Source organism: Apteryx mantelli, chromosome 8, assembly GCF_036417845.1.
Source record: "Apteryx mantelli isolate bAptMan1 chromosome 8, bAptMan1.hap1, whole genome shotgun sequence".
Classification (NCBI taxonomy): Eukaryota; Metazoa; Chordata; class Aves; order Apterygiformes; family Apterygidae; genus Apteryx; species Apteryx mantelli.
In genome coordinates, this window is record NC_089985.1 from 17,195,271 (window position 1) to 17,217,735 (window position 22,465).

General features: G+C 40.4%; 1 protein-coding gene across 4 annotated transcripts in view; it reads left to right on the forward strand.

The window, feature by feature from the left end:
• Positions 1–22,465, forward strand: part of PTPRC (protein tyrosine phosphatase receptor type C) — a 69,268-nt gene that overhangs the window by 15,341 nt on the left and 31,462 nt on the right. For 3 of the 4 annotated variants that reach the window (XM_067300779.1, XM_067300780.1, XM_067300781.1), the window contains exons 3-4: positions 21,318–21,413; positions 22,236–22,331. The exons of the other annotated variant lie outside the window; for it this stretch is intronic. In XM_067300779.1, coding sequence (XP_067156880.1) covers positions 21,318–21,413; positions 22,236–22,331 — 192 coding nt within the window. The remainder of the gene's footprint in view (positions 1–21,317; positions 21,414–22,235; positions 22,332–22,465) is intronic. 4 annotated transcript variants of the gene reach the window in all.

The window sequence follows — 22,465 nt, forward strand, 5'->3', positions numbered from 1 at the left end:
AAAGAGGGGAAATGAAGACACAAAAAGAGTATTTTTTTTAAATTCAAGGTTTAAAAGATGTTTGTTTCTCAGTTACTTCAAGTAAATCGTATACTTTGTAGCAAACTCAAGCAAAAAATCATATTTAACAGTGCAAAAGGGAGGACAGTATAACATTGATTATTCTGCAGAAAAATCCCGTCAGCTGATGAAGCCTGTTAGTCACTCAACACAGTGGTAGGAGGCCTGTGTATCACCTCAGCTCATTGCAGAAATCTTGTGTTAACCCTCTGCATAAAGCACGTGCCACCCTAGCAAAAGGTGGGCATTAGATCCTGAAAACCAGCCAGGACTAGTGGGGGAAGACGTAGGGATATTATTCTTTCTTCCCAGGAGAAGATTGCTGTCAGCTTCAAAGCATAATTTCTGCCTGCTTCTGGGCAGGGGTATCAAACTGAAGCACAAATATAAGGGCTGCTTGGACAGTTGGGTAAGATCAAAAGGAGGCACCCTTCAGATATTCTGGAGCACAAGCAAGTTTAGACATAAATGCAAAGGGTAAATCAGAAGCAGAGAAATAATAATAATGCAAATAGCACTGGCCACTTTGGAGCGGGGTCAGTACCTTTAGCAGCTGCACTTCATTGCATGGTCTGGAATCACTATGGCATTACAGTAGACAAATGCAAATCAGAATTAGCCTGACAGCATCTATAATGATAGGTTTTAGCAAGGCAAATTTGTATTAAAGATACCATGCACCCCCCTTGGAAAAGAAATCCAACCCCCGAACTAAAACATTTGAGTTGAGCTGGTGAAACAGATTCCTAATCTACATCTTAGGTCCCAGAGTGACAGATCTTTGTGTTCTGTCCATCTGTCAATCTTTGTGCCTATAATAGCATTTTCACTGGAGGTAGAAGTTGTCGCAGAGTACATGTGGTTGCAGTACTGGTGCAGTCACAGAGAGATGAGACGTCTCACTACAGGAAATGTGATCATTAGGGAAATAATCTGTCACGAAATTCATTGTAATGTCACATTTCAGAACAAAAAGTGCTTCAAAGCTTTTAGCTCAAAAACAAACTCAAAACCAAATCCCTATGACGACTTCTCATACTGAGACAGGAGGCTTCACTCATAGTGAAGAATGCTGGGAATGACTGAAAGTGCCTGATGAGGAGTGTTTGAAATGTTGAATGTTGGTTTTCTTGTCCACAGATTCCATCTAGAAGCTTCACAGTGCTTTTGCTAAAGAGGAAGCCAGTGCGACTGCAAATAGATCTAGCTTGGGCTCTCTGCTCGTTGTCTTTATGATACAGTGCTCTTCATATGCCTGCTGTTGATAGAGAATATGAAGCACTTTCTGAATTTCAGTTCTTTGAATGATTCTTTGCTAAGAATCATTAGATTATATGATTTTAGTGGCCATTGTTTACAATCTTCCTGGTACGTGTTTTAATATTGCTTGTGATGGATTTTATTAACATAATAATCAAACCACTGAGCACTAGCTCAGATCATGCCTTCTTTGCAGATAAAGCCTTGCTAGGAAGAAAATTAAGGAAGTTGAAAAGATCCCTTAGAATTTCATGATTAGGATGGGAGTTTTCTGCACACTACAGATAGAGGGGAAAAAAAAAAGGTTTAAACCTCATACTGTACAGGTTCTCCAAATCTGGGGGGATTCAAAGGATTCTCTTGAGACACAGGGGTTGTTCATCTTGTGCAAAATCTACTTCCTGCCACTTTTTTGGCATACAAGGCCAGAGGCATTTCAAGGACACATTGAGGTTCATTGCACTAGCTCTGTACTGTCTATTAAAAATTAATCAGAACATACTAAAAATTTGTACTGTACTAAAAATTAATCAGAATGAACTTTCTGTATTTCTTTGTATAAATATACCTTTAATCCAGAGTAGGAACAGATATTTTCAATGGTACTTATGATCAACCTATCAGGGCAGCTTTACTGAAATCAACAATTTTTTGCAATTCTCTAATAATTCTGTTAAGCAGGAAGAATGTATTATTCACTTTTTTAAAAAAAATTAAAGCAAGTGTTTTCATAGCTAGGAATCTTTTTCAAAGGCTCAATACGATAACAATGCAAACTTAAATAAAAAAGGAGAGATATTATTTCCGGTTTTATAAATTATAAAAATTAGTCTACATAAGCTTTAGTTCTCCATCTTTTGGGGATTACTGAATGCTATATCTTACCAGTGTTTATATCATTAGTTTTTATTATCCTTTGAAAAGTGAAGGGAAGTTGGCTGTTTGTGCCTCAGCTTCCTTAAAAAGTGATCAGGTAGGTGCAAATGTCTTTGACTAGATCTCTCCTGCAGGTCAAAATACTTTTGGAGCTGCCCCTCTGGGTGTTCAGGGGGACATCTGGGCGCATGCCACCACTCCCTTCCTCCCTGCAGGTCTAGGCTTCCCTCATGCAGCAACCAGGGTGCGGGGGATGGTGGCTTTTACCATCAGCCCCAGATATGCTTGATGAGGCAAGCATCTGGACATACAATCTTGGAAGTGCTTTGGGGTCCTTTGGTATAAAGATAGTCATCGATTTCCATTGATGCAGTAAAGATGAAGTTTGTCACCACTGGAGGAAATTAGATGCCTCTTCTCATCATGTGTCCAAACCTGTTAGGCAACTTACAAATGATCTTTCCGCTTTCTCGCTGTGATGTGAGCTATGCTATCATAGCTCTCACTGCAGTGAGCCACCATTTTTTTTCTAAATATGGAGTTTCTTTAACGTCATGTTGCAACTGATCCACCTTTACAGAGAAGATATTTTCCTTTAAGAAAAGTGAAGAGAAACATATGCACATGTGGTAGTGTGTTTTGACCTCTCTCAGTTCTAATGTTGGTCCGAAAAATCCTCCTCCGCTTTAGAAATCCATCTGAAGTGATGCTAACTGAAGATAATATAAACTGTTGTAGATAAAATTCAAGATAATTATTAACCAGATATAGAATAAATTGCTTCAGGAAATAACAGAAGCCATAATAAAGCAACAAATTATTTCAATATATGAGAAAGTCTGTGAATAACTCGGTGGGCCTGCTAGATGGCTAAAGAGGAATGAGAGCAATCAAGCAGAAGACTAAAGCCGTCCTTATACAAAGGCTTCCTGCGGTAGGCATTGATTTTATTCAAAAAGTTTAGGCCATGTAAATTCTTTAAGAAAGCTGTGAAAAGAGTGAATAATGCAAATAATGAAAAATTAGCTGATTTATTCTGTTGACGTTTTGGAAAGGCTTTGATAACTTAAGGGTAGAAAGCAAATAATGAGAGTAAAAACATTTGCATAAATAACACCTAAATATTCACAGTGTAATCATGTCTTGAAACAGTTGACCCACTGATAAAGCTTTGCTTCAGAGGTCCAAGGAACAATAAAATAGAGAAAAGGGTGGTTATACAATGAGGCTTCTGGCATGGGTAATGGATAACAGGCTATTTAAAGATATTGTCATAGTCTGTGTTGGCTGGAAGTTGACTAGATAAAGGAAAATATATATTTGTTTTAAAGATATTCATGAACTGTTTTATTTACTTTTTGAGGAAGCTCATTTGAGTCAAATTATGTCTGCAAGAGTGTTTCTGGAGGCGGAGTTAAAAACACAAATGTGAATGGGTATTTTATGCAAAAGTATATACTGCAAATGGATGGTGCACCAACCTTGAAACCTGTGTGTCTTTGAAAGTCTTTGACTCTGAGAACCGCCTTGTGGTAATGATCCATTGCTTTGTTAGTAAATTGGGAAAAGCAAATAGATTGAGGTGAATATTTTAGGGTCACTTTATAGATTGGCTTGTGCTTGAAAAAATCATGTATTTAATAATTTTGAATATCTGCTAGTGGGTTACATTTGTTTTCTTAAATGATTTCCACATCTCTAGCTGTCACAAGACAACATGTCAGTGGCCGTTTGTAGTGTAACTCTTTGTTCCTGTTGGCTGTTTATGTTAAAAATGACATGAAGGAGTTTGGTCATCTCCAGAAATGTTACCTGAGGTACCAAGCAATGGGCGTGTAGGCCAAGTCAGAGAAGCAATGCTAGGTGAGGAGAAAGTATTTTTGACATTTGTACTGGGCAATTCACATCATCCTAATGCAGAACAGTCACTGGATTGCCCATTATGAATTTTCTGTATTTAAAGAGAGTGTAACACACACAGAAGTTAAACTACCAACCACCTTCTTTATTAGACAATAGCTGTCGCCTGCTGTGAGGTACCGTGAGGCTTGTGTCACTGCAGAGGCTGCTTGTGTAGCGCTCTGCAGCTACAGAAGCATGTTAAAAATGAAAGGTGAGTCATTATGACAATCACACTTTCTGGTATTTTAGTTTTGCAAAATTCTGTGTTTTCAAATGATGTAGGCTGAGGTGCTAATATTTTTGTACATTGCTGCAATTCACCTTACCTCAGTGAGGAAGTTTACTTATTTGCGGGTTGACAGGCAGCCTTGCCATGGGAAGGGGAAGGGCGCTTGCTTACGGTGCAAGCTGAGAGCTTGTTTGCTGAAATACAGACGAGCACTCCGCAAATGGAGATAAAATTAAGGCACCCACATCCTGTGATACTATATAGTTCTTGCAGGCTGCCATTTACCAGGATATAAAAAGAAGATCCATTAGTTCCAAAGTGTTAAAACACCAAAATTCTTAAAAAGTTATTCTTGATTCTCTTTATACTGTGTAAAGTTGAAAACAAGCCTTGTGAACTAGACTTTATTCTGATGTAACCCAGTCTCTCTCTGGTGGTGTCAGTGGAGGAGCAAAAACCAGTTCTAGCTACTTGTCTGCCGTACTGGTTTTGCAAGTGAACTTGACTACATTCCTATAATTAGTACTTAATGCAATTCTCTTTGTCTATCTATAATCATTATTTGCTTTTAGTTCCTGTGTCTGTTCTTATGCATGCTTAAAAAGTGTAAAATATGAAGCCTTAAATTATTAAAAAATAATTTATGTAAAAAATAAGTTATTAAAAAATAACAGCTGTGTTCTATTTCTGGAATACATGTACACTTAAGATGGAGTTATAGACTAGGTAGAAATGGGCATTTTCATTTTATTTCTGTGGCTGGCAGGAAGACAGGTAGGAATTTGAGATTTTATTTATCTCTATCAATAAACTATTAAATAGGGCTAAGCGGGTGAAATTTGGAAAACCCTCTGAAATTCAGGGGTAGGTTTTTATCTGCTGAAAAGAAATGTAAATTTTCATTAGGCTCTTTAGTCTATCTGAAGTCAAACAGTATTTCCCCAATTAAGTGAAATCTGGTCAAGGTTAGGAAGAAAGGTTGCATGTCACAAGCTTGGTGGGCAATCAGATATAATTACTTTCTCTATAGAGGCTGAACCCATGTCTTTGATCTTATTACCTCTGAATATTGGGATTTTTGATCAAGCTGGCAGATAGCTAGCAGACTGTCAAGGCATCCCAGAATATGCAACGTAGATAGTAATTCTGAAGCAACTGCAAGTTTATAGTAAGACCGTTGTATAAGAAAGGGTCAGAAGGTTCAAAGGAGACTGGACACATCTTTCAGATGGGGATTTTTGCAGTATGGAGGCATCATCAGTAGGACCACCGACTGGTTTCCTGCAGCTTCACGTAAACAGGTAATGACCAGTGCCTGGCGGGAAAAGATCAACCCCTTGAATACTGGGGACCACTGCAGTTCAGAGGCAGCTGAAACTTCTCTAGAAGAAGCTGAGAATCAGGAAACTCTAATATCTGGAAAAACAAATGTAAGAAGGAACCGATCACATACAGCCATTGCAATTTTAGGCTTCCCAACTGACAGTGCCATTGTTGTCTGGTGCATGAGCATAAAGCAAGGGAACAGTGCAGGACCCAGCTAGCCCCAGACCCCTCTCTCGGACCATTATGAGTGTATGAGTGCAGCATCATAAACTGCTTTAAGAGTTGGCATTAAAAGCAGAGCCTGGGAAAGAATACATGAAGACATTGCTGGACAGTTATCACCAGCTACCAAGCACATTTAAGAACAATTTTGCTACTTTTGAGTGCTCAAATGATTCTTCTGTCATTTCCTAGCAAGGTGGTGGGTTACAGTATATTTTAGTTACTTTACGTGATAGCTCTAAACCTGCTGCCAGAGCAATATATAAAAAGCAAGTGAAACTTCAGGCCAACTAATAGGCAAATACCAAAACTGACCTCTTGGTTTTACCCACTATTGTCCAGAGGCAGAAACTTCACCAGATAAAGGGAACCCTCCTGTGGTTAAGCCACTCAAATCTAAACTGAATTTGATTTATACTGAAATGGGAGCCTGACCATGTATTTGATTAACTGTAATGACTCATAGCCAAGTAGGACATGACTACAGGATACAGCAAAGCAAGATAAGAGAGATCCCTGAACAAGCAGTAACACAGCTTCAGAAGCAGGATTTTTGCCACATTTGGTAATGTGGTGCCAAACGTGGAATGGGGATTGTAGTGTGGTGGGTGAGATGTTAGGGAGAATGATGCTATTTCAAGTGTTCTTTGGGAAGTGCTTTCGTAGAAGTCCCATTTCGATTCCCATTCATCAGCGAATCAGATACCTCAGGAGAAGGTATCTGCCCCAGACACCTGCCAAAGTGAAGGTATAACATTTAGTTCAATTCTATTTCATACCCTCTGCTGTTCTTCCAGATTATTAGCTACTCATTCGCTAACAGAATTACATCCATGCCCTGATTAGGGAGTTTCTTTCCCTGGGCACTCTACTGCTTTATTTTCTTGGGTGTTTGCTCATCTTTGTCGTTCCTGAGACTTTCTTTGGCCCTGTCAGCATAAAGAAACCTGATGTTTTCCTGCCCTATCTCCCACTATATTATTTGGGGTTGCTTACACCGTCATTGTTCTGTCCGTAATTTCTTTGAGTCCTGATTATGTAAATGTGCATGAAAATCATACTTGCACTTGATTTTTTCAAACCCTTCTGGATGTGAAGCTAATCTTGGAAATCCAAACTGAAAAGCTGTAGCTTGTTTGAATCGTCAAGTATAGTGGTCTCAGTAGATCTCGGAGGATGCAACTGCCTGATTCACATGGAAATACTGCTAGTGCTGGAAATTACAAATGATTACTGTAAATTACAATGTTTTAGCAGAAAAGTAGGAACAGCTATACCGAGTCAGATTATCTATACAGAATTATATGTCTGACTGTGACCAATGGCAGATGTTTCACCCAGTCACTAATGTGTGCTTCTTAATGCCATGCTACCTGCTCTAATTACCTGGCTTTGCTAATATTGGGCACCGTTACAAATTCTGGTTTTCACAGTTTTAATATGGATGAAATCACCTTGAAATTTTCAGTTTTCAGCATCAAGAGTTTCAAAACCCAGACAATTTGACATGGAGTTTGGCTCTGGGTGCTGTCGATTGGGGTTTTGATCGTAGCCTGTTGATTGAAGTACTCCTGCTGGCATCCGCCTGTGGTTAGGACCAGTTATTCGAATGCCCGGCATTTCGACATTAGAGCTGGTCTGCAGGTGGGTGAGGGGCCTGCGTGCCTTCCCCAGCCAGCAGAGCGCCAGCTGCATTACGCCTTGCCGCTTCCCCAATTCCCGTTTGTGTTTGGTGCCGGGGTGGTGGTAGGGATCCGCTGTGCGCTTATGCAGCAGCCTGTAGTGGTCCTCATGCAAAATATTGTCTTAATTTAGGAACTCATTTAAACCACGAGCTTAATTCCTACTGAAGTCAATGATGAAGTTGTGTGTAGAAGTGCTTTCTTGAGCGCTTACCAGAACCTTTTGTCTTTTTTGCGTTCTTTGTATAATCAAATTTGTGGGGCATATATGTGCAATTTCATATTGGTGCTCAAGGATCTCTCCAAGTTTCTTAATCTCCACAACTAAAAATTTTCAGATACATTTACTTAGTAAAAAATGAAAGAGTGGTTAATTTTACCAGGTTACATGGTCATAAATTCATCACCATTTCAGCCAAATTCTGGAGGAGTATAGGCCTTGAAAGAATAAAATCTTACCCACGTTCACACATACTGTGTCCTTCTGCCTCAGTTTTTCCATCTGTCCTCACAGGTGGCATTACACATCCTACTTCCAAATTGTTTGTTTATGTGTGTGTACAAGTTGATCCTTGTTTTACTGATCAAATAAATAGCTTTTCTGACCCCTTGCTTCTAAGAAGTTGTTCTTGCTATTGTCATGATAAGATGTGTAATGCCACAATATACATTCTTCTTATTATTGGACATCAGAAATGTTTACAGGTCTGCTGAACTTCCTGGCTTGTGCATTGCTGTGCCTATATCAAGAGCTTAAAATTATTTGGAGCATGAAATTGGATGTTCTCTTAGCTTGGGCCTGAGGGCTTTCTCTGGGTCCCTATACTTTGAAAGGTCCATAAAATACTTTCCCTAAGTAAATCATTGTCTAGTATCCCTTATCTGATATCTTTGATTTTACTTTTCTTTCCCAGACTGCTTGCTTAATATTTTTAGGTTACAAAATTTTAAGGGTTAAAAAATAAAATGCAAAGACTTTTTGAAACACTAAAGGAAATTGCTTGCTACATTCAGAAGAAGGTAGCATAGACTGTATGTGATCTTGTTGCTATGGATTATTTAAAGCAGTACTGAAATTAGTCTCATTAAAATCCTAAGGAATGTGAGCTTTGGAATTCCCAGTTTCTGTGCTGGAATATGCGGTATCATAGTCCCTGTGAGCATAGCTGGAGTCCTTCTGTTCTGAGCCTTTATTTTCATCTCCTGTAATGTTCACCACACATTGTCTTTTAGAAAAGAATGGTCAGCATAGGATTTAAAGCGAAATCAGGTGAGCTGTTTTCCCCCCTTTTTGCTTATGATTCCCAGATAGATTGTTAGTTAAAGTTAGGGCTCATATTCCACGTGTGTTAATAAAAATAGCAAATTGAAAAGGAGAAAAAAGGACAGGTTTAAAATGCAGATAACTGCCCAGAATTGGACACCAACGTTGGTGTTCTGATTTTCTAAAAGAAAAAAACAACAAAAAAGGAAAGCCCCCAGTCAGGGTTTTTATTGACTTCGGGAGGAGTTGTGGGTGCTCAGCACCATTCTGCAGTCTGTTCATCGCCATTGCTTCTGGGTGGTAGGAAGTGCAGGTCTCGAAGGGGCAGAGCGCAGTTTTTGCAGTCAAATACAAAGACAGCTAGAGACTTTTGTAGGCATGTGCAGAGCGTTATGGGGAGTTGGAGAAGGTGTTTCTCTCTTTGCAGTCCTGTGACAGTCCCTGTTTGTAGGGACATCTGACAGATGTGACCGTTTAGTTTTTTAATAGCAGCATCAGCTCTGTTATCTGTGAACTTCTTGATTTTTAATAAATTTCTGATCACAATATGCCAGTTTAGCAGGGTAGTGCTATTAGCTCCTCTTTGCAGATGACATTACAGAGCAGCCCAGAGGCCGAGGGATAGTTCAACTGCTCACACACTTGCTAGTAAAATGCGGAACTGAAACAAGGTTGATGTAGTCCCTGGTTGACTCAGTCGCAGTCCCAACTTTTTTCCTTGTATCTGATTTCAGATGGATTTCAGGTCAGAAATATCAAGTATAGGAAATTTTGATGAATTTATAAGCTGTTATTTTCTGCTTTCCACTAAAAAAAAAATTCCATGTCATTTTATATGGGGAATATATATAGGGAATATGTATAAATATATTTTTAACCGTCAAATTATCTAAAAGATATCGATATGCTTCAGTGAATATTTTTCTTCTCAAATGACTTTTTGCATGAGTAATGGTGGTAGAACCTGACCCTTGTATGATGCTTGCTATCAACATTTTATGTATATATTTTACTGTGTTTAAAATTTCGTCTTAAAAAGTATTCGGTTGATTCAGCTGTTGATCAATGGATACTATTTGTCAGAATATTTTACGAATGGAAAAAGTACTATTCGGTAGTGTATTTACTGACTAGTGCTCAGTTGACTTTACAAGTCACATACGGCCTGAAAGTCTTGAGGAAAAAAAAGCGAGGAGAGCAACAAAGTAAAATCACTCTTGCTGCCGGCGCGGCGAGCCAGCTGCCTGCAGCTGGCAGCCCGGGCAGGGCGAGGAGGGCGCCTCGCGGGCAGCGCTGGCGTGAGGCAAAGGCTCTCCTCTGAGGTGGCTGGAATTTTTTCCCCCTCCGTTTTCTTTATCCCTTTTCCCCTCTGCCCTTTAACAAACAGCAGCTAGATGTCTATCAGCCGGTGCTGGTTAGGATCTTTTCTTAATGCTGGAAGAAATCTGGGTCATGGAAGATGCCTGAGACTAGCCGCACAGCTTGGAGCGTCGTTCCTTAGAGATGCGGGATGGGGCTTGGGCCACTGAGGGTCCTGCTAAGCCTGGAGCAAGAAGCCACAGAAACGCCAGTGACAGCTCGCTGGCAAACAAAGTGCTTGCAGAGGGCTTGCTGTAATGGCATCGTAATTGCGATTCAGACCCCCCTGTTGTCGTTAAGGATGGGGCAGAGACGGGGGCTGCGGCGGGCCGAGGCGCGTGGCGGTGGCGGTACCGAGCAGCGGCGTGTGCTGGTCGCTCTGCCACAAAATAAGATAGCTGTATTTGGGCAGTTTTCTTTACGCCTGAACTCCGCAGTCGCCAGAGGATCGTGTTGAACAGTCCTGTCATCCCTGTGAGCAGACAGAGTGAGACCCTCGCCCTGGTCCAGGCGTGCTCATGCGTCTTCGCCGAGGTCCTTAGGAAAGACTTGGAATAGAAAACAGATTGTGCCATTCTGCTGTATTTCACCCATTATTTATTCCCAGATTTACAAGTCGTCCTGCGGTCATGGGCTGTGGGGGTGACACACGCAAGCAACGTGCTGCTGCTGCTGCGCTCGGTTATGTAGATCAGGCGAGGGAGCAGCCGTGGCGGGGCCGGCGTCGCACACGCGCAGGCGCCCGGCTGAGACCTGCCCCAGTTAGCGCACCGGTGCGACGGCCCGGCCGAGCGGGCCGCGCTCCTGCTCCCCGCGGCGTGGGGTGCCGGTGCAACGTCCTGCCTCTCGCGGCCGAGGGCCGTGGCAGCGCCGGCCCGGCGACGCTGCGGTGCCCCTTCCCGGCAGCGGCGGCTGCCCTGCAGCCCACGCCGCGGCCCGCTGCACTGGGCTCGCTTTGCACCGCCCTGTTCGCCCCCGCTTGCAGCGTGCTCGGCTCCGGGCCGAGGCCAAGCCCTGGTAATCCTGTGCCACCTTTATGTTTAAATGTGATCTGTAAGCATATCGCTTGCTTTTCCAAGTAGTCTAATAATTCCGTTTCAAGGCAGAGCTTCAAAATGAAAATTGAATATTTTAACTGAACATTAGTATAGCTATACGCACTATGTGCGGGCTTCATTAAAAGCACACGGAACAACTTATAGCTGTAGCAATTGTATAAAATCCAGGAATCAAGAATTAGTATATCTATCTTTTAGAAAATGTCTTTTTTCATTAAAAAAAAATTCTGAAATGGATAAAAATGAGGAAAAAGTGATTTATTCTATGGGCTAACCATTTGTGATAGTCAAAAGATGGATTCGTGGATTTACCCAGCATTTAGCTGTCATTTGGGAATGCTGTGGGCAGCATAGAATTTTTCTGGGAACTTGGGAACACTTGTCTCAAGTTAATTTTTTGTTTGTTTGTTTGCTATCTTAATATTCCCTTTGTAACACTGGAAATGTTCCTTTCCTTTTCTTTGTCTTGTCTAAATGAAACCTTTCCAGGCAGAAATTGTCTTATACAGCATGTTTCCATAGAACATAGCACCAAACATTTGTGACCAGGTTTGAGGCATGTTGTTATTTCCATGGTATAAATGAAATTAAACTAGAAGGGAACAACCTCACCTTCAAAGTTACACTTCCGTCTAAAATTCTTTACTGGCTCTGGTTACAACAGGCATCTAAGGTTCCTACAAAAAAAAAAAAAAAAGAAAAAGAAAAAAAAAGATTAAAGGAAATGCTATTGTCTCTCTTCACAGCCTGTGTTTTCTTTCCATTTTTGATTGTGCTTTGATCCTTTTTTTGTAGGAAAGCTGAGTGTTTGCAAATCCAGGTGGTGTTGGTTGGAGACATAAATGTTCAGAGCACCTGAAAATCAACTATTTATCTCCTTGTCAACAGCAATCCTCCCTCAGCCCCCTGGGCCAGTTACACAGCTCCCTTATTTTTGCTTGGGTCTTTCCTATAGTAACTGAGCAGAGAACACTATTATTACAAAAAGGAAGAGTTCATAGACAGGTGTCATTTCTTGAAAGTAATTTTCATTTATTTTTAAAAATTGCTGGCTGCAACTTTTTGAAGATTACTGATTACAGTCCTCACCTAAATACTGTTTCCCAGGTGCGGAGCTGTTGAGCCAAGGACTTCCCGCTAACAGAGCTGCAACAAACAGAAGGTGCTTCTGATTTTAACTGGCTTTAGATTGTATTACCAGTGGCTAAAATATTGCAGTTCTTATAGCATTAAACTGTTTATGGTTTGGTATCTGAGCTGGTTAAAGTTTAGCAAAATGTTTCCAGCTTATTTCTATTCTCCAGAGCAGAGAACCCATTTTCTATTTCTGGTAAAATAAGTAATTTTGTAATAATAATAATAATAAATATAAGTAATAATAAGTAAAAAGTAATTTGCCATCAGAAACTGATTTACAATACGAGATAACACTTGTATTATGAAGGGGCTCAGGGTAGGTAGAGAAGTTAGTCTGACATTTAAATAAGCCACGGTCCAATGAGACAGTCTTAGGTAAAGCAGTTAGCTCCCATCTCTGCCCATGACCGATAGTAAGTTCAGCTTTGGTTGCAGCCTCTTTTTCCTGTCAAAACTCTTAAAGATTGAGCTGGCTTTGGCTATGCTCAACAGCTCCCCAGAGCTCATAAAGGTGGCAATTACAAAAACACGGGCGCAGGAACGGAGAGGAAAATGTAATAGTTGCCTGTTCTTTCTTTCGTGTGCGTGCCACAAGCAATGCGCACTGGGTCCTTTCAGAGCTGCTCTCTGCTCATGGCAGATCCAGGAGAGGAAGATATGGGCTGGAAGAGTTGTAACTAAAATTAGGTACTGAGACTTTACAAAGGATATATTTAACAGAGTATCAGCTTAAGACTGGCTCTTAGCCTTGCACATGCACAAATACTGAAAACATGCAGAAGGCAAAGCAAACATTGACACAGTTTTTCTTTTGCGTGTAACACAAAATTGCCAAGCAAATATCACAGCATCAATAAATAACACTGTAAGAGCTTCACATGAAGAGCTGCAAGTGCGTAGTCTGAGTAGGCAGCTACTTTCATTCCTCACATACAGGTGTTTTTAATGACTGTGGATAGTAGCTAACATCTCGCAGTTGAGGTAGCTGTTACATCAGGATTTGATATTCTTCCCTCTTGCAGACATAATTCACATCGAGACAAATACTCCCTGCAAAGCAAACCTGTATTCCCAAAGATTGCCATCCCCCACTGTATCATATTAATGGACCTGTATAACTAAAAATAATTGCAAATGCAAATTTGGTGAAAAGGAGTTGAATAGGGAAACTTCTCGGCTGCACTAGAGAAGTTGCGGTTTAGCACTGAGATAGGTCTGATTGCTTGAGCATGCGGGTGCTATGGTAACTCAGTTTCACCATTTGGAAGCGCTTAAGCTCTAAACCACAGCATGCTGCACCCTCTTCCTCTTGAGTGGGGCTCTGTAGAAGAAAAACAGAAGTAAACAGCATGAGAGAAACCACAGAGGAGCAGCTAGACCGACGTTAGCTGCAGTTGTACAAGTGGGTTACTGTAGTTGAAGGATTCCTATGAAGACTGAGGATGTCATTTAAAGTGCAGTCCAAATGGCAGAAACACTTTTCTTCTGCCTGATAAATACAGGAGATTCTTGAATATTCATTTTAAGTCTATAAGAACTGTATACAGGGAAAAACATATTTGAATTACTGCCTTTAGTTCACCTACTACTCCAAGTTTATGGTTTTGAGAAGGTCTAGATATCATTAGTAACAAACATTGTTTCCATAAAATTAATGTTTCTTGAGGATTTTTTTTTGTGTTTTTTTCTACGTATTTTTATTATTTTTATTTTTCTCTATGAAAACTAAACTCTTTAAATTTATATTTTTAACCAGAATCAGAGCCTTCCTTTTTGAAAGGGTCACAAACATGTCATTTAATTTCAGGTTAGTTGAGCAAAATCTTATTTCAGCATTTTTGTTATGCTTTTCTTCTTCTTTCCTTAAGACAGGCTTTGTATGGTAGTGTACAGTAGTTAGTCTTAGTATTAATTTAGATCAGTCGATGAATGTTGACAAACAAATACGGATGTTTGTATTTCACCCCTCTCCTGAACCTGCAACACAGTGTTTCTCTTTGGATGTGCCAGCTATAATTTCTCCTTAATTCCATCTCTCTCTTCTGACTCTTGCCCTGGCACTTGATTTCTGGTCAGTTTGAATTTATCACCATCTCCAGCACTGTAGCTGCGGTTTAGCACTTCTAGTTGATTCTGAAATTGAGAGAGAGAGAGAGAGTTACAGCTCTTGTCTTGGAAGCTGGACAGCAAGAAGGGGGTCAAAGATGTTGGCAACAAAGAATAAACATTAATTTTGAAAGTCAATTTTCATTAAAAATTAATACTAATTCTATCATATTTATTTGTAATGTAGGTCTGCACTTTTTCCTAAAATGTAGTTTGCAGGAAAACTATGTCTTCCATAATGCAGTTCAGGTGTGAGTCCTGGTGGGTATCTTGGGAACTACATAGCCTTTGCATCTTCAGATATTATCTTTTACTTGTATATAAGGTATATCTTTTACTACTTTAACCGAAAATAGAGAGTAGAAAAGAATGGCAGGGTCAGGCCCTTTAGCTTTGATTGCAGTGTGTTAATGAGCCACTTTGGAGGAGGGGGGGAGCTAATTTATTGACAAGCTGGCATAAAAGGAAGCATTTTGACAAATTCAAACTGAAACTACTTTAATTATTATTTTGGAGAGTCAGAATGAATTGTTTACATCCTGATGCCAAAATGAAATATTTGACATTTCTTAATCAAAATATTTTAGAATATCTGTTACAATAAAATTTTCAATTTCAACTTTTTCTCACAAATTTCTGGTGTAAACAAATGTTGCACTGATAGAATTTCTTGTGAGATAGAAATTCTAATATTTATTTGGTTCTAATTCTCAGCTAATATAAATTTATAGCACTCCTATGATTGCTGTAGAGCTATGAAGATTTTTACCAGTTAAGGTTATGAATTATTTTGAATTGCTTTCATGGTTATGCCTTTAAAGAACAAATCACTTAAAAATTATAAAGTGACAAGTTGAGTTTTTCCTTTCCTGTTCAATAACATTGATAGCATAGCCCAAATCTTAAAAAGTCTTTCATATGCTGAATAAATTATGCAGGAATATTTAGAGAAAATGGAATAATCTCTCAAAATATACTTGCACAGTTTCTTAAAGTAGTTGCTTGTATGAGTCTTCCAAAGCTTTATGATTTTTTTAGGACCATCTGAAATGTCCCAATTACCTGAGAAGCTTCTACGTGTTAAACTCAAATGAGTAATATTTTTTTGATCCTGAGCATGCAAAATTTCACATATTTTTTTCTGTGAACTTTATATGGCCTCTTTTAAACAATTTTCAAAAAACCAGCATTTTTTTCCCCAAAGCAGTTAATGATAAAGAATAAAGTGTAATTCTGCAGTCTGGTTATGAAAGCACTTCAGCACACATGATCCTACCTATAAAATTTGAGGGCCCCTCTGTGGTACAGAGTTACTCAGATGTTTAAGTGTTTGCAAGCCCATTCATAGGTCTGCCCAGACTTATTTGTAAAGTAGCAATGGATCCCTTTATTTTGTGTTTGCAGCAAAAAGAGGCAGTAACATCTCTGGCCCTGATGCTCATTTACTTTAAGTCCCTTTACCCTGTTCTGGCAGTACAAGGGAGCCTTAAAGTAGGTGTGAATTACATCCTATCCCACTTGAAGTTTAAAAATAAATCAAAGAAGGGTGGCTGGCAGCATTTTGTAAGGCTCCTTGCCTTACTCACCCTTCACCTCCCACCAGGAACTGCTCTTTTTTTGAGTTGCAATTTAGAATTGGCTTGCAGTGGAGCTGACTAATGTCTGCACTGTTTGCTAGAAGACCCCCTCAAAGAGCTTTACTCCATCTGAGCAAGCAGACCACATCCTGTTGCTTTCTGTGCAGATGTGAAGAGCTCTGACCCTGCCGAAGCAGTAAAAAGAGGGAGGACAGAATTTGGACCTACCCTTGCTGCTTAATGTGAAGTTCAGCTCAGTGGGGGATGCTGTCTTCTGTCCAACATGCTAAAAGGTGGAGAGGTCCGGGGAAAAGGGCAGCAAGTTTGCAGCTCTGCAGAGTCGCTAAGCATTTTTCCTGTTAGAAAAAGCCAGCTGCCAGTACTATTGCATACACTAGGCTGAGAGGAAGGATTACTTCCTCTGCCCTCTCCCTGGGTTTTGCGAAGACACACGGAGTACAGCTGGGTGTGAAGAGCCAATTGCTGTGGTACCACAGCAGAAAAAAAGCCAAACGCGCTATTAGCAGAAAGGGACCTTTATGTCCTCATTTCCCTGTGCTGTGTGCATCAAGAGTTGCAATACTGTTTCATTGCAGCAATCCTGGGTTCAGATGGGACAGCCTCAGCTACCTGCGTGCAAGCACAGTCCTCTTCTCGGAGCAGCAATAACTATAAAGCAGGGTCCATTTTACCCACTGTGCAAATTAAGAAGCAGAATGGAGCCAGGGCATGTTCACTGTCATCTTAATAATGTCTTTTTGCCTGTATAAACATGATGATGTTTTCAGGCTCTTATTGCAGATTCTCAAGTCTCTTTGTCTTATCGGTTGGAGTTTCCTCTAATAACACTCTAGCGCAGGAAGCACATGCTGGTGCTTCCTTTTGCTCAAGGAGATCAAACCCTGGACTTACTTGAAACATAGCATCTTTCAAAATATCCCAGGTCTGAGTTGTTTTCTGTTGAGTTCCTTGGTCCTGCCATTTGGAAAGATTTTTTACTTATTTTCTCTTCATTCTGCCTTTCCTGAGCGGACAGCAAGTGTACTGTTCCTACAAGCGTGTGATGAGCGTCCGCTGTAGTGGGTGCAGAGCCATGACTGCAGGGCGGTATAGCTGCTTCTCTACTTCTGAGTGTGATCGACAGAGTCTGCTGTTCTTGGAATTTGAAACACTTGGCTTTTTTCTGCCCGATTTCTTCACAGTTCTTCCACTTACTCTTCATGTTTAGCAGTTAAAGGTTTCTTCAAAGTATGGTAGTCCCATATTTCACTCTTAGGGCTTGCATGTCTTGGAGCTTTCAAGAGAAAGGATGGTCAGCTCATCTGTTCTAGGCGTATTGCTTTGAGAGCTTGCCTTCCCATCTGAAACCTTTTCTTTCAGGCAGCAGCTGCACTGTGTCTGCCAACTGGTAGCCAGACACTAAAGGGAACTAAAGCAATTAGCCAAGCTTCCCATCTGGTGGCTGGATGCACTGTAAGTGTCTTTTTGCAGGGTACCGGAATAAGGCCAGAACTGCCTAAACATTCATTATCGATAAGACGTAAGTCTTTCAGGCAAGTCAGCAGGAGCTAGCCGCTGGCCAAATCAAGGGAAGGGGAAAGGAAGCTTACATACACCTTTGGCAGTAGAAACTTTTTATATACTTTAATTCTTCCACTTGAATTATCTGAACCTATCTTATTTATATTATCTTAAAAATGGTTTATGGCTGGATACAGTTTAAGATTTGAGCAAAGGTTTGGGATAATTCCTGTTTAAACCCAGACCAACTTGCTTAGTTTGGCAATCATCAGGCTGTCGTACCTCACAGCATGTTGTTTTGGGTTGGATATTCTTGCTGAACTTTGAAGGTATTCTTAGGTTCCAGCCTTCAAGTTTCCAGCCATATGTTTTAGAATATAAGCATGATCAGAGAGTTGTAACTTTGAGGTTAACTTTGTAATTACTCAGAGGTATATGATACTAGTGGGATATTTTGGGAAAAGTAAATTCATTGTAACTACATGCCTCCTGCCATTGGAGTAACACAGCCTGATGTATAGTCTGGCAGAGATGGTATCTTCCTTTTTCTTTCTTCCGTTTATCTAGTATTTCTCAATAAGATAAGGGGAAATATATCTGCTTTGCTGTCTGAGAGGATATTCTTTTTAGTGTTCTGGTGCCACCTACTGAATTCTTATTAACTGCATCTTATTCTATTGCTATAATAAATTCTGTAATAAAATAAAATCATGTAAGAACAAGAGACATACAAAATGCTTAGAATGATACAAAACTGCCATGAAAGTCTGTTAAAATGCCAGGGCTACTTTGGAGGAAATAAAGGGGGATCTAGGACTGTACCGTTCCCCCCCCCCCAAACTGCTTTAAAGAGTAATCTGCTCTGAGCAGAAGGGTTGGATTAGCTGATCTCCAAACATCCCTCCCAACCTCAACAATTCTGTGATTGTGTGTAATATTTATCATCTGTCATCATAAGCAAACAATAAATCTCACACTATATTTAAACTAGTATCGTTATTTCTAACATTACAAGGGAGAGGATGGGAAAATGACTTTCTCGGGGATCTTAAGGAAATCAGTGAGACAGCCAGAATTACAACACTGATTTCTCTCTTATTTTGCTCATATTACCTCACTTTTCTTGCAGGAGGCAATCTTGAAGTATATATTTTTGTCTCCATCATGTTTGCATTAGATAGCTAGAAAATAGCTAGAAAATGATTTCTAAATATTTCACTAACCTCTGAACAGTTTTATTTAAGACTTTTTCTGAAACATCTTTTGTTCTATTCTTGGAAACAGTCATTTAAGTGAAAGTTAATCTGTATAGATGCTCATATAAAGTTAATTTGGGGCTTGAGGCTAATGTATGCTTAATGTACTGAACTAAAATAAGATTTGGAAAGAAGGGGGAATAATTAATGAAGTTTAGGTAAGCCAGTTGAAGAAAGAGAAATAATAAATGGAACTTAGAGTGACCAACTGTCATCTTTCAAATGCTGAATTTAAAAAGTATGAAGATACATTGATAGTTAATTGTTTGTGGCAAATATGAAAATTCATGTTAGCTCCTACAAGGTTCTCAGGCTTCATTTAATGTTTTAATTAGATTATACAATTGCTATTAACAAAGGTTCCAGTCCTTATCTGAGATTTCAGATGCTGAAGATACCTGGATAGTTCAAAAGATCATCTATATTTTTGATTCTTATCTATAATTCATCTTTCAGGCTAGCAAGTTTCATCTGCTGACCTGTAGCCCTGAAAAGTGTATGTGGTCCTGTGTTTCAGTGGAGATGTATGTAGATGCCTGAATGAAGACACTAGAGAACTGCTAATATAAGCAGTTCTGCTTATAAGCCTTTACTGTTCACAGTTTGTTGTCAGTCTGCTATATTTCTTACAGATCATATTCGTACAATTAACAGTAATTTCATATTGACTGTTTCATATGGTTTCAGCAAAACTATAGGCCAGCCCATATCATGGCTGTCTGGACCAGAAAAATGAAGCAGCTAGCTCTGCATTGGTATTTTTTGCTGAGCTTCCTTTTACTTTGATTGATACTTTTTCATTAAGATATCAGACTACTGGCTTCAAATTGGAATTAATAGAAAGAGATCTTGAATAATATATTGGCCACAAAGAATTTTACTGTTCACTGGAATCAACATTTTGCTTTCTGTTTATGTCAATTTTTACATCATGGAGCATAGATGTTTCGTGATGGTTCTGAGCACGAAGGAGCTGCTCAGTGTCCAGAGGGTAAGTCATTTAAACTTTGTGGCCATTAGTTGTGGGATTTTTATGGCTGTTGCGGGGGTTTTTTTTGACTGGGGTGCAGAATCTATGGTAGCTACTGAGCAGTCAACACTTGTGTTGCTGCTCGTCAGGTCAATAAGGAGAAAATCTTTGGAGTCTCGGGAGATCTGCTGATGTTGAGCTTCTGTGTCAGAGATGAGACACAAGCTTTTGACCCTGGCTTGTCAACAGGGCAATCAAATGTGTATCCCTTGTAAGTGCTGTAGTTCTTCATTTAGGTCTGGAGCTTTGTTTTAAAAGTTGAAGGAGTCTCTCTTCAGAAGAGTAGAGTTACAACATTTATGAAGTACCAGGTAGGGAAGATGAAGTAAACGAGAAATAATAAACAGTGAAGTACCAGCTGAAAAAAACAAGCACACACACAGACACACACAAAACTCAGGAAAGAAATAGAGTGGAAAAGTGGAGAAGAGCTAGTAGAAGGAGGGGAAGAAAGGAAAAGCCAAGTGGGTGGATGAAGTTTGCGGACAGTTACAGTAAGGAACATGTGAACAAATGGACGTTTGCTCTTGATCGCAAGTATGGCATGCTGTGTTAGAGGTGTCTCAAGGAAGCTAGTGTGCTTTCACGATGGCTTTCAGGATTCTTATTTCAAAGTGGAAGCTTCTAGTCCACCAAATGCGTAAAATGTGTAGTGACAAGAACAATTTTCAGTTTTGATGGCGAGACAACAATACCTGCAGAATGTGCACAATGTTATACCACTACTGGCATTTTCTCAGCACTGTTCGAAGTGCCCTTATTCCCCTGGTTCCAGCCACTGCCATTTTTTTTTGTCTTCCTTTCTCACAACAGAAATTTTACATTACAAAAATGCAAAACATATTTGGTCTAGGTTTCAAAGCAGAGTGCTAAAAGTGAGGTTTATATTTATGGGTGCAAAAAGACCATAGCTCCCAGCTGAAATCAGAAAGTTATTTATGAGCGCTCACCCTGGAATTAGAGATACTTGGAGGCATTCTAAAATATTGCCAGGATGGTCCAGAAAATCCTAGATGTTCCTGGGATTTAGAAATGACTATTAGGCAAAAGTAAAGGGCTTTCACAAACACTGATTTTTGGATCTCTTCCTCTTCTATAGTGAGGATTATAGACAGGTAGGATTTTTCTTGACAATGGGATTAGTGTTGGTGTCTCTTCTTAGCAATAAAGTCATTCTTCATTCAGCAAGAAGTCAGTCTGTATGAGTTTATATTGCTTGTACTTGTGTGCATTACTGTGTTTTAACATGAAAGATTTTGAAGTTATTAGTTGATGCTGTTGCAAAATATATTGATACGCATGAAAACAGCAGTTACATATCTCCTACCAAATCTGGTCCGAGAAACATGGTTCAGGGAAAGCCATGCAAACAACTGGCCTTTTTTGATTGGAGATGAGCTTCTTAACCTTGATGTGTTGTTCACCTGATGGTCTCTTTTCCCCACTGTGCAGCCGGAGATGACAATCTGACAACTGCCACCTCTCCTCCCCCTGTGTCACCTCTACCTGCACACTCCACTCCACTCTCACCTGCAGGCACCACCAAAGGTAACGGTGAAACCAGGGTTGCAGCATTGCTGCTCTCCTCCTGCATCAGCTGAGCTGGCATCCGCTGCTGTCATCCATTGATTAACTCCACCACTGTTAAAGCTATTGCTTTAATATTTATATATTTATTGCTTTAGTGATACATGTTGTCTGAGGCCAATCTTATTGCATTAAAATTTGTTAATGGGATGAGGACATACTGAGTTTTCTTATTTTAATTAAATCAAAGGTGGGAATTCAAAGCCCCTTTTGAAAGGTAAATAATTAGAATTCAGGCTGTGGATGGTGCTGTTATAAATTCATGTTTTCCTCGCGAACACCCCTCTTCCCTGAGCTCCCAGGCCAGGGTTAACATGGAGCTGCCCTGGTGGCACTCTGCTGTGGTCCATGCAGGGCTCCTCATGCACCACAGCACTGCCAGATGGTCTGTGGGAAGCAGGTCCTTCCTGGATCAACAACGTGAAGCAAACATCCCAATCGGGCATGCTGATTGCAAACTGCACGCTAATTCCCCCACTTCAGCTGTAGTTTTCAGGCAGCTGAGGGCTGTGTGTTTTGTTCAAGGATGATCAAACCTCACAGCCACAAACACATCCCAGACAAATTGGTGGGGATTTGGTGCCCAGTGGCTTTGCAGAGGTGGTGCCAAGCCCTGCTCTTGTGATGAATCCAAGCAGACGCGTTGCACAGCCTGTGCAGGTCCTGGAGAGCAATGTAAACCCACTCCCCTGGCCAGTGGGCACCTGCCACACTTTCTGCTTGCACTGAGCTTCTCACTGACATGCACTCTTCACCTGATGGTCTCTTTTCCCCACTGCGCAGCCGGAGATGACAATCTGACAACTGCCACCTCTCCTCCCCCTGTGTCACCTCCACCTGCACACTCCACTTCACTCTCACCTGCAGGCACCACCAAAGGTAATGGTGAAACCAGGGTTGCAGCATTGCTGCTCTCCTCCCGTCAGCTGATCGGGCATCTGCTGCAGCCATCGGGAAGCTTTCTCCACATCGCGGACTCCTTGCTCAAGGAAAAATGATCTTAATGTGGACAA